General features: G+C 37.3%; 1 protein-coding gene across 2 annotated transcripts in view; it reads left to right on the top strand.

The window, feature by feature from the left end:
• The window catches only part of nsf (N-ethylmaleimide sensitive factor, vesicle fusing ATPase), an 87177-nt gene that overhangs the window by 22276 nt on the left and 51610 nt on the right, over positions 1 to 13291 (top strand). For both annotated transcript variants that reach the window (XM_003222418.3, XM_008113243.2), the window contains exons 3-7: positions 1871 to 1970; positions 3419 to 3458; positions 8198 to 8364; positions 8785 to 8892; positions 9960 to 10035. In XM_003222418.3, coding sequence (XP_003222466.1) covers positions 1871 to 1970; positions 3419 to 3458; positions 8198 to 8364; positions 8785 to 8892; positions 9960 to 10035 — 491 coding nt within the window. The remainder of the gene's footprint in view (positions 1 to 1870; positions 1971 to 3418; positions 3459 to 8197; positions 8365 to 8784; positions 8893 to 9959; positions 10036 to 13291) is intronic.

Raw genomic sequence — 13291 nt, 5'->3', positions numbered from 1 at the left:
CAGAGGACTCTACCAGACATTTACTTTTTATTTCTGTTTGGTTGGCATTGCGTCTACTTTGCACAGGGGACTGGCACCAACCAAACCAAAAGCAGGCTGTGTGAGTTGTGGAATTTTCTGATCCACTCTCCTGAAGTGAGATATGGAGGCAGGGAAGGCATTGGGATACATTGCCATTGTATATATTCCTCCTCTTCAGATTTGCTCTTTGCTTGTTGATGTCAATAAGGACATAACGAATGATGCAGTTAGATGGTAGTGAGATTAAAGTGGAGGGACACAAAACTGATCCCATGATATGTGGCCTCATTGAGATGTCAGTCAGAAGAATTAGGATGTAGCAACACTGAAGTTTAGATTACTGCATATATTGTATTAGTAAAACTTTGACAGTGATAAGAACATACCATAGGAAAAAATGTTGTCTTTTTCAATAATGCCTGTCATATTTGGTTTTAAATGTCCTTGTAGGACACAAAGAAGAGATGAGAAATTTCTCATGACAACCAGTGTAGGGGGAAAGGCCGTTCTGCTTTCTCTGTACATTGGTGAAAGAATGCTATTTTCGGCACTCTTGCTTATGATTCATTTGAAGGGAGGGGAGATGCAGAAGCTTCTGGCTTTCTCTGCCACATTTCATATTTCTGTAGTTTTCTCCAGCAATGAAGGATAACATTACAATTATATATAAAGGGCATTTATACTGCAGTGTCCCAGAAATTTATACTCTATGTTGAGAAAGGTGATTGTCAGTCATATAAAATATGACTGTTGGCTAGATTGCAACTCTGTTTGCTGCATTTAGTCTAATTGAAACTGGTGAGACTTCAGTTGGCTGTAGCTTTCTATTGTGATTTGCATGACATCAAAATAAATGTAGTTTGCATCCAAAGATAAAATTTGTATGGAATTGTATAATGCATGTTTTATATCTGTACAAGCTGTGCACTGGTTAAGTACCTGAAAGGAATAGACAGCGAGAATTTGTCTTCAGATCCTTTTTCAGCAGAAAATTGTTCTCCCTAAGCTGGGTTTTAACCAACCAGGTGTTGAACAATGCAAGATCTGTTACCTTCTTTATATCTCACTCCCACAAGTAAAAAAAAAAAACCCAAACACTTAAAGTGTTTTGACTCTAAAAAGGTTTAAGCAGCCCTATTAAGTGAAAACCAACTAGGAACTCTTTGAGGTTTTTGAACACTCTGAAGGAAATACAGGCAGTTCCCAGGCTACAAACAAGATAGGTTCTGGAGGTTTGTTCTTAAGTTGAATTTGTATGTTAAATTGGAACAGGTAGATTTTTAAAGTGTAACTCCATAACTATATATGTGTGTGTATTTATATATGTGTGTGTGTGTGTGTGTGTGTGTGTGTGTGTATATATATATATATATATATATATATATATATATATACATACACACACATACATATACACACACACACACACACACACTTTGGATAGCATAGGGAAGGGTTAGCACCCCTGTGGTGTTTGTTTTCCTGTCTGTGCCTCTGTTCAGAAGATTTCACCTCACTTTTCATCCCTGTGAATTTTGAAAACCTGGCTTGTTGTAGAAACAAGCACTGGTGATAAAGCTTCAGTGGAGATACCTTTTTCCCATAATAACTCTTGCAAGACTGAATTTCTCTTCCCTGGGGTAGACTTATCTCGCTTTCTGATGTCTCATCCCTGTTCTTAAATAGGAGTCATTTATAAGTTAAATGTTTGTAATTTGGGGACTTCCTGTAAGGTGCATCTAACTCTCATTTTTGAGGTTTCATTTTGACGGAAAAAGAATCCATTTTTGTAGCTTAATTTTGAGAAATATGGCATTCTGTTTTCTTCTGCTCTCTCTTCCCCCTGTAGGCATGTGGTAGTGAAAACCTCACCAAACCACAAATACATTTTTACACTAAGAAGTCATTCCTCAGTTGTTCCAGGCACCATCGCCTTCAGCCTACCACAGGTATGGTTTTAACTTTTTCTTTTTTCTTGGGGTAAAATGGGTATTGAATTTAGAAGTTAACATTTTTAAGAAAAGGAACTAACTTAGTGGAATGAGGAAGAGTGTTCCTCCTAGGAATATTAATGGATTGCAGGACATATATCTTCTTATATAGAAGAGAAGCGGAAAATATGAGTAGAAACCTTGACTTCTTGATCTGTAAAATCTATCTTGACCTTAGAAAGGATTAATACTGTTGTGTGGTGCATTCCATAAGCCATAGCATAACCAATGATGGTATGTTAAGACTTCAGAATAGTTAATGACATGCAAAGTGGAACAGAGGGATGTAGATCTTCCAGGAAAGTAGTACTGGAATTCTGTAGAATCTTTTGTAAAATATGTATGTATTCCATAAGCCATAGTATAGCCGATGATGGCATTGTCAAGACTTCAGAATAGTTAATGACATGCAATGTGGAACAGAAGGATGCAGATCTTCCAGGAAAGCAGTACTTTTGTAAAATCTTTTGTAAAATATGTATGTATTCACCTGCTGAAAGGAAGAAATTCATTGTCTTCCTGATGATCTACTACTTGAAAATTTCTATACAGAAATCTGTCAAAAGTAGCACCAATATCAAATATTTAACAGCAAAGCTGTAATGTGTGAGTAATTCTCGCGTCTTCCCTGAGTTCCAGCAGAGTCAGCTAGCACTTTGCTTCTGCGAGCGTAGCACAGAATAGCTTGGGGAAAAAAATTGCTAAATGTGAAGTGCCCCCTCCCCAACATAATAATGTGGGGGAAATGGCCTACAGGGCAAATACAGATTTTCTCTTTTTAAGAAACTATAGTTTAAGGGAATGATGAAAATGCTGTTTGCTCAGTAGACTCAACTTCATATCTCATTTCTATGCCCTTTAGAAAACCTCTGTTCAAATGTCTCAAAAATAATGAGAGCTATATATGTCCGCTATAATGAATAAGGATTTTGTTGCCACTCTTGAGTCGTGGAGGGGGTCGATCTAGAAATAAAACTAATAATTTCTGAATAATAGACATGTGTTATACTTGTGATATAGCTAAGCAAGGTTCTTTTAAAATCTAATCATATATCAAAATTATAAATAATGGGGAAAACTTGATTCTGTTGATTGCTAATTGAAGAAAAGGATTTTTGGTCAAATCTTAAAATGGGATGACTTGAATATACCGACTCTCACCATTTCAGATAAAGGGAGCCATGGGGGAAATTGCACAGAATGGGAGGAACGAAGTAGAAATATTTTGGTTCAAGCAAGAATAGACTGAAAGATAAAGAGCAAAATAATGTGTTAATTGGGAAATAATCATAGTGCTTTAAACACAATGACCAGGGTTAAAATGTGGGGCAGGAATGCATAAAACCATTGGATTAGGATGAGTTGTTGATATTTTTCTTAAATGATTTAATTCCTTTTTCTTTTAGAGAAAATGGGCTGGACTCTCTATTGGGCAAGAAATAGATGGTAAGTGGTAACTCCAGGGCTTTCATACTAAATTATATTGACTCGAGCAGTTGTTCTCAACTTTTGGTTGTCTAGCTGTTTTGAACTTCAACTCCTAGAAGCCCCAGCTAGCTTTCCAGCTGTTAGGAATTGTGGGAGTTGAAGTCCAAAAACACATGGAGGACCAAAAGTTGGGAACCACTGGGCTAAAGGATAACTTCCCTTAATCATATAATTTCTTGTACTTTCCCCTCTTCTTCTCATTGGGGTTGAATAGAAAATCTCAAATAATAAATAAAATCGGCTGTTGAGCTAGAAGCTTATTAAAGCAGAAGCCAACTAGCATTCCTGCAGAATGAATGCTGGGATCATGTTTTAAGTTTGCTACAACATAGTGTTTCAACTGCAGTAGCAGTAAATCAGTATTTAATATCTATAACAACAATATTAAGTTTCTTGAGAATTAAAAACAGTGTCGGCATTCTGAAAGTAATTAGAATCAAACAAGAGATATATGCAGAAAAAGAAAAAAGAAAGAAACAATATAATATAATAAGGAAACTGCCGAATCTAGAATATTGAATCTCATACCGGTATATTTGTGCTTTTTGGATGTATGTATAGAACAATTGAAGGAAAAGGATGTAATCATGTCAAAGCAGAAGATGTAATAGTATCTAAAGAACCCTAGGTATTAGCTGTTAATTCATTTGAGAGTGCATCTCATCAAATGAAATACTTATTTCTGAGTAGAAGCTCATGAATGTAAATGTGGAAAGCAAAAGATAATAATGGAAACACATGATAGATTGGTAGGATAAGGGTAAAATAAATAGGTTGTATTGATGAATGAAAACCTGAAATAAGCATTGAAGATGAGATGAAGATAAAGTAAGGAATAAAGCCTTAGAGTAACCTGAATGAGAAAGAATGAGCCAAGAAAATAGGCAGAGAAGGCATATAATAAAGTGTTGAGAGGAACATTCTTTAGCATCAGAGGAAATGTGAGAAGAAGGAATTTGTGGAGAGGGAGTGGAAAAAATCAAACTTAGGGTTAAGTAAGAAAAGGAAAGGAGCCCCGGTGGCGAAGTGCGTTAAAGCACTGAGCTGCTGAACTTGCAGACCAAAAGGTCCCAGGTTCAAATCCCGGGAGCGGAGTGAGCGCCTGCTGTTGCTCCAGCTTCTGCCAACCTAGCAGTTCAAAAACATGTGAGTAGATCAATAGGTACCGCTCCGGCGGGAAGGTAACAGTGCTCCATGCAATCATGCCGGCCACATGACCTTGGAGGTGTCTATGGACAATGCTGGCTCTTCGGCTTAGAAATGGAGATGAGCACCAACCCCCAGAGTCAGATATGACTGGACTTAACATTAGGGGAAACCTTTACCTTTTTTTTAAGAAAAGGAAATAGAGATATTAGAAAAGAGATATCACAAGCAGAAGAAATAGAATACAGTATTGTCATTGTAATTAAAAAATGTCAAAGCAGCAAAGAGGGGGATGGGTTGGATGGAGTCACAGAATAATCAGTGAAGGCCTAAGTTTAATACTGCTTGGAAATTACTTAGAGCTATGCATAAAATCTTTGTACACAGCATAAATGTATCTTATCAGTGAAGCATGTGTTTAGTGTAGTAGCTTTGAGAAGCTGTGCCTAATTTTGTTTCCCCTATGCATGTCTGTGCAGTGAAATAGATCTGTGCATGATCTTTGTACAAGCTGATCTGCACCTAAGCTTTATAGTTATTCCTGCGGAAGGGCATAAGATATAGTGCTTCCCTGGAGACAATTGGCAAGCTTTCCTACACCTGTTTTCCATGTGGTGTGTTGTCAGTCAGGTTCCTGTGCCAGCAGGATTCCTGTGCACTGTCCAAGGTGCTGAAACCCCCAGGGTTTCTGAAACATCTGTCTACTTTTTATGAAGGCAGTGCTTGTACCTGATATTTCATAGGTTACATTTAATAAAATTCAGGGGGATAGAACTAGGAATCTCTTGTTCAGTGAAAATAATTTTATATTGCTGAGTTACATGAGAGCGAGAAACCAATATCACTTGAGCAGGCCACTTCTAAATGTTGTCCTGATGATCTTAACGATACTGTGAAGCAGCAGTTGCATAAAATACACCCTTGATGTGTCATTTTAGTTACTTAAAACTTAAAAATCCTAGTTAGCATTATGATATATCTCTTGTGTTTAGAAGTTTCAAAGGAAAGAAAATAGAGGAAGATCGACCCTAATGTGCAGTTTTCCAGATTAGGAGGGACAGTGATGCAGTAGAGGAGTAAAAAACTCACAAAGACTTAGTAACTTATCACATAAAGCTGCTGTTTCTGGGGAATTATCAGGAACTGAATTCCTTTTGTCAATATGGAAACTTTTTCTACAAATCAGATTCTTAGAAAATGTACATGAAGTACCAATTAGAGGGGAGGCGGCATTATGCCTACATGTCCTTAAGATGGAAGGTGGCTTCTGTAGCTTGAAAACATTATGGAGTAGGTGCAGACAGACATATTTTCTTCTTTTTATCATATTTTAGCATTTCCAAGGTTTGTAATCAAGAATGGAGCTATGCAGATTGGAGCAGTCTTGGTTTTCAGAGGCTCCTTTTAATTTCTGTGGACTAAATTAAAATGGATTACAATGCACAGAATGCGTTGAGGGAAAGCGGATGATCTTTGCACCAGATGCTGAAATGACTAGGGAAATTTTTCTCCCTCTGCTCCATTTTGCTCCAAATGCACCTTTTTATCTCATCTAAGTGAGGCTCTCACCATTCCCTATAGGGAAATGAAAATCAACTGCAACTGTAACATTTACATCAAAATATATATTTTTTTACCATGGGTATCCTGTGTTTTTGACAGATGATATTCTGTGAGTATGTGCCTGTGGACAACACCTCACAAAACAACATATGGTCTTCCTTTGGGGATTCATTGTACCCATCCAAGCATATAACCAATATATAGGTCCTCCCTTTCCTTACATTCCTTCTTACCTGTGATGGCCACTTGGTTGTATGAAATAAAATTAACTAAGAAAGATCTGAGAGTAGACATGATTTAAAGTGTATGGAAGCTCTATTACTTTTGTACTTCACTTGATTCCCCATCTGATTACAAGGTTACAGGAGAATTTTTAACATATCAGCTTTGCCAGCTGAATTGTAGTGGTGAGAAAATGGACTATGCAGCGGAGCATCTGACTGCATTCTTTCAATCTTGGATCTGAGGCTTATGCCAGCATTTTCCCTCCTGCTCATCCTGTTATGTATGAAAACTGGATTAATTGGATCTGAGAAGTTAAAAGGCTGATGTAGATGCATAACATAGCTTTGCCACTAGTATAATGAGTTTTTAAAGATTATTAAATGCATTAAGCAACATGGGAAAGCCATTCTTGAACAATAATCCATGAAATACAGCAGGGGTGCACTTAGGAAATTTAGACTTTGCATTTAAATCTTATGCCTTCCACTCTTTAGATGATAATCTCTATTACTTGATGATAAAACAGCCTTACTGCATTTGGAGATGATCTGCTCATTGTAGCAAGTGGGTTCTTCAAGCTGTGTCCTAAAGTTCTCTCCTGACAACACCACTGTCTACTTATATTGAATGATCTGCTAAAAAAAAGGGCTTGCTTATTTTTGTGAACAATGATGCCCTTGTAGGTGTGGTCATTTATTTGTCTCAGAACAAATTCATGATTTAGTTTTCCAAAGACACTAATCATGTCTTCAGCTAGAAAAAGGTTGCACCTCTGGCAACTTTTTGGCATGACTGAGGTCTGACCTGATGTCATTGTTTTACATGTTTTATGTGAGTGTAAAAAAAGTAACCAAATCTCATAGATTGTGTACTTGGTGCAACTCTGTAGCATTATATGTATGATTGATATAAATAAGCTAGATGCTTAGTATGATATATTGTATTGGACTAGAATTTATGAGAACATCTCAACACAGGTATGGTTCTTCATACTTCTCTCTTTAGTCTGAAGGATTGAGGGCCCCTGTCACTTGTCAGCTCATCTGGATTCTGGGGTTTCATCGTCACCTTCTGGTCACCTAAGTATCCAATTTGTGACTTATCCAAGTTCCTACCAGATTCTCACTGATGCATGGATGCATGCACTGATACAGCTAGCTTCCTGTATTATAGTTCTATTGGTTACATAAGGTTGTGAGGTCGCCCTGAGTCCTCTTCGGGATGAGAAGGGCGGGATACAAGTATGGGAAATAAATAAATAAGGTTGCACTCTGCACTAGATTTATTCCTAGGCTTTTTTGGTTACCGGTTTTATAGCCTATCATGTAACAATTTCTTCAGCTCAGGAAACTTCCAGAAGACAGAAGCTTTGCTCTTTAAAAATAAATTTGTGACTCACTGCTTGTTGTTAAAACATATTCTCTCCCAAGAATGCTGTACTTCAGTGTATTACACAAAGCCTTAAAATAATTGAAGAGTACATTACAAATATACAGTGTTCATTCTTTTGTTTAAAACATAATTCTTGCATTTGTTTCAACAATTTAAGCCAAAGGAAGGTGAAGCAACTGTGGTTGTCCAGGTGTCACTAGATTGCAACTCCATTTCTGAGTAGCATAGGCAATTGTGAAAAATTATGATAGTTGCAGTATCAGAATATTAATTTTCTTTAAATACATGCTTCTTATTAAACGAATGATCAGAAATAATTTGAACAGGGATCCTTCTATACTGTAATGAAGTCAGTGTTTCTTTTCTTGCAGTTTCTTTGTATAACTTTGATAAGACCAAACAGTGCATCGGCACTATGACCATCGAGATCGACTTTCTGCAGAAGAAGAGTGTAGACTCTAATCCTTATGATTCAGACAAAATGGCAGCAGAGTTCATCCAGCAGTTCAACAATCAAGCATTCACAGTTGGACAGCAGGTAATGATGTGTGTGTCATTTAAAGATACACTGCTTCTCTCCTATGAAGAGTGGCTTAATCCAGTCTTGTAAAAAACCAATAGCTGTGGAAAGAATTTTTACATGTAAGTCAGAACAGTTACATTTTTGGAACTCTGGGAATTTTTTTTATAGTATCTTGATTTTAAGATTCAATTGTTTGTCTTTCATATGACATCTTGCTTTTATATTTTAATATTTATTTTTATATTTTATATTGAATGCACATTTTTAAATGTTTAATATGTTTTAATTTTAATTCAATCTATTTTAAGCTTGTATTTTGTATGTGTTTTTAAGACATTGAATAATTGCTATATGTAAGCTGCCTTGAGTCCCCTTCGGGGTATAAATAGAGAAAATAAATAAATAAATAAAATTTTCTTTATTTTGTTCCTGCAGCTTGTCTTTAGCTTCAATGACAAGCTTTTTGGCCTCTTGGTCAAGGACATTGAAGCCATGGATCCCAGCATCCTTAAAGGAGAACCTGCTTCAGGAAAAAAACAGAAGGTAAAGAACCTCCTTGTTTCTCTGTCTTAGGGCAGCCTACATGGACATTGCTTGATGACTGGTAGATGTGTGTCAATAATCTCCACTGAATTTGAAGCAGGGTTTTGTTTTGTGGACTTCTTGGAGATATCTGTTGGACAGTGATGAACTAAATGTATCCAAATGTCTGTTCTATAATGTATCATTTAGGTGGTAAAAGAAATGCTGACCTGTATGAGTTCATTTATATCCCCTGGTCATCACCAGATGCTTTAGTCTAAGTAAAGAATAAGCATTCAAATGGGCCTTTTTCCTAATGCAAACCAACTTCAACTCTCTCAGGATAGTTAATTCTATAATCAGTTTTCACTAAGAAGTACTGCAGAAAGAAAACCAGCCTTTAAAAAAAAGAGGACGGTGGTAAAGTGTGAAATATGTCTGTATGTGTCTGTATGTGTGCAAGCAATGACTACCTAGAATTTGTGAGGTGGCACATGACTCATCCAAAGTTTACAGAAATTTGTCTGAGAACCTCACAAATGTGTTGGACATGTCCTTCTTTCTCAGAGAAATATGCTGGTTGGATTAGCCCCTGTTTACCAAAATGTGTACTTTTCTCTCTCCTTGTCAACCTTTATTGTCTTAAATGGATATAAATGAAATATAGCTAGCTTCATTTATACTGCTTTTTCTTACAGTTTTGTGCCTTACATTGTGCCCTGTCTTTTACTTGCACACACAATTTGATTAAAGTCTTACAGCTCTTTTCTGGCAATTGATTCCTGCTTTGCCACCTTATTTTCTTTTTTGGAATGGCATATTTCAGGTCCAGGTTTTCACAGACTGATCTGGGAACAGATTGTTACCAATAAATCTTTTTGACATACGATGCTAAAAATATCGCCAAGGCAACATGCCAGCGATGCTACAATGACTTCATATTCTGCTGATTTTTTCTATTAGGACACTTTAATTTGTAATTAAAGCCAATTTCTTATTACGTTCTGAGGTATTGTGTAAGCTATTGAGTGACAATGTCAGTGTTCTTCAGACATTCAGTTGTTCATTTCCTTTGTCTCCATGCACAGATCGATGCTGGTCTTGTTGTTGGGAACAGTCAAGTTGCATTTGAAAAGGCAGAGAACTCTTCCCTCACTCTCATTGGTAAGTGTAATAGTTTTGGATTCCAAACTGGAGCATGACTGCCCTCTCTACAAGTCTGTATAGTATAGTTGTGTTTTAGTAGTTTGTTTGTTCACATCTATTGATGTAACTTGCACAAGTTTTGGGAAAATATCTAATTAAAGCGGTTGTGTGTTCTAGTGGTTAGTGTGTGAAGCCATCACTTGAGAGATCCAGATTCTCGTCATCATTGAACCATGAAAACTTGCTGTGGGACCATAGGGCTTTTATGGTCTCTCAATCTCACGTGGTTGTTGTGAAGACAATGTCGGGAAGAAGACCCATATTCTGCCTTAAGCTCACTGGGAGAAAGATAGAATATTAACTGAAATAATAAAATATACAGGTTCCCTGAGGTCACCTCCAAATTATATAAAAACCTGCATGTGAATGTTAAGCTTGAGGTGGTGTGTTAAAAAAGATGGTCAAAAAGGGAGCATGAAATAGATTCTGGAAGAGGAAAGCCATCTATACTGCCTTGAGTAATAGAATCTTAGAGCTATAAGAGATCACAAGAATCCCCTGCCATGCAGGAATTCAGAACTAAGGGGCTTGTGAAGGATGCTCATCCAACTTCTTAAAGCTCACCAAAGATGGGGAGTCAATCTCCAAGACAGTCTTTTATGTTGTCAAGTAGCTCTTTACAGTCAAGAAAGCATTTCTAATGTTTAGGTGGAATCTCTTTTCTTGTAAGTTTTCTTGTAATCTGAATCCATGGCTTCATGTTGAATTCATGGCTTCAAATTTGCATTAACTTCTACATGTACTTAAAGATAACTATAATGTCTGCTATCAATTTTCTCCAAACCACAAGTTGATTGGGAGATAGGTGTGATATAAGTATAACAATTACTCAATAACAACTTGTACATATGTATAGACACATGTGATTTGGAGATCACATTAATGCATCTTAACAACACATACTCTTAAGGAGCAATTTTCACCTGATAATCTTGATCAGTGTCACCCATAGATTTGGGCTTTACTTTTCAAGTTACACCTTTTTCACTCTTTAACTTCCATATTACAATTCACAATAAATCAAGATTAATAGCTTTCTGCATACATTGTGACATGTACTATAATGTAGTTTTAATTTATGATATGTTAGTTCTGTTTTCTTATCTTCAGATGATAAGTCAGATATGACAAGCAGGTAGGTTTATGATAAGAACTACCACTGATTCTTTTTCTCAAAAAGGAAAGGTAGCAAGAAGTGAACAGGTGTCACGACCCAGGCTGCAGAGCACCAATAACCATACACAGAGGCCAGAATCTATCTAATATCTTTATTAAGGAAATAAGTAAAGGCAATAAAAATAAGTGTAGAATATAGTTCAGAAGAAGACCTTTCAGGAAAGGTCAATTATAGTCCAGGAAAACAATGTCCAATATAAAATATTAAGGTCCAAAGTTGTAATCCAGTAACCGAAACACTCACTTTGCCAAGCAAAGTGAGGGGAGATGACAAGGTTCTTAATCCAAGGAACTTGATGTAAGGCTAGGAAGTAAACTTGATTCTTGGAACACAAGGCTTGATACAAGGCAACAAGGAACGAGGAACAGGGACAAGATCCGTGGTAAATACTTGGCAAGGTCCGGGAAGCAAGGCAAGGTCCTAGAAGGCAAGGCTGAGTCCTAGGAAGCAAGGCAAGGTCCGTGAAGCAAAACAAGGCTGGAAACGTGAACGAAGGCTTGGAAACGGGAACGAGGCTTGGAAACGGGAGTAGCGCTGTCCACACACAACCTACTCCAGTAGCTGACGAATTGACTCAGCAAAATTCCTTCAGGGCAAAGAGCCTAAATAGGGTCTCGTTTTCCCACCAAAGAACACTTCTCTGGGGAACCAGAACCGAAAGTCAATCTCTGTGTCCAGATGCATGACTCCCTAAAGTTTCTCATGAAAGCAGTCTTAATCAGCTGAATGCCTGGCTGCGATTCTCAGGCTTCTGCGATTAGCTTGTTGAACTCCTTTTTGTTGTTGATAATAATTACGGCGAGAAAATGGGGGAGATTTTGACTCAGGGCTTGTTTGGCAGATTTCTGGATGACAAACCTACTGCAGGTGCAAGGGCTCTAATTCAGGCTGGGAAAGTTCCAATTCAGGCTGAAACGGTGGAAAACCCAAGTTTTCCTCTTCATCTGTCACAACAGCGCTAGGAACGGGACTACATGGCCCATGAGTCATCACAACAGGGTGGAGTATTACCGGTTTTGAAAGAGAATGACAAGGCTTTTGTATTCTGAACCATAGTGCAGAGGAACCCTTTACTTGGCAAAGGGGAATTTCACTACGAAATGACTTTGCTGTTGCCGTGCATAGACCAGTTGCCACCTGGTCCCTCCTCTCTGATTCCATCAAACATCAAATGCCTTGGGACAAGGGCAAATATCACGTTGTTTCACATTCTCATTTAATGAGAGAAGGACAAGGTGTATCAACACGTTTCTTTCCACTGGCCTGATAGAAGTAGCTATCATCTACTCTCACCCTTCCTCTATGTCCTAGCAGAAGACATTGCATATAATGCATTTCACATCTTACAGAAGGAAAGAGAGACATTTGACCCGTTGAATCTTATGAACATGCAAAACTTCCTTATTATGACAATTATCATATTGTGTCACTGATGTTAGATCTCCAGTTGGCCATAGATGTTTTGTGGATTGATTATTTTAATTTCCTTTAGACTGGTATTGGAAATTGAATTCAGATCTTCTATATATAAGCCATATTTTCATTCACATTGGAAAAAGTACATTTTTTTATGGCTTTTAAAAAACAGTTGTCGAAAATGACAGGAAATGGTCAGTCATTTCCGCTGTAAGAATCTGTGAGTAAAATAGGTATTTTAACTCCTTTTAAAAATGCAAAAAATACAAAATTAGTCATGAGATCTGCTTGCAATTCATAGACTATATTTTATCCAACCTGTCCTGGATGCTGCATCCAAAAATGGAATCCAAGCACCTTTAAAATTTACATTAAAAGCATATGCTCTTTTCTACAGTCTACCAAACAGGCTTTTAAAAACTTTTGTGGCTTCTCCTGCCCAGATTCATTGCCTGGTATTTATGTTTTAATGATCTCTTCCTTTTGCAGAGGTGAAAAAACATGCTGCTTGATGAAATGGAATGCGGTCTAGAAGTAGGGATGTTTGGTCCTGGTAGTAGAGCCCAATCTCTCAGCTCTAGGAAAAAAACAAAATTTCATCCTGAGTCATGCTGAAGTTTA

This window comes from Anolis carolinensis, chromosome 6 (genome assembly GCF_035594765.1).
Source record: "Anolis carolinensis isolate JA03-04 chromosome 6, rAnoCar3.1.pri, whole genome shotgun sequence".
Lineage (NCBI taxonomy): Eukaryota > Metazoa > Chordata > Lepidosauria > Squamata > Dactyloidae > Anolis > Anolis carolinensis.
The sequence above is the reverse complement of the archived record's forward strand: the minus strand, read 5'-3'. Positions and strand labels throughout refer to the sequence as shown.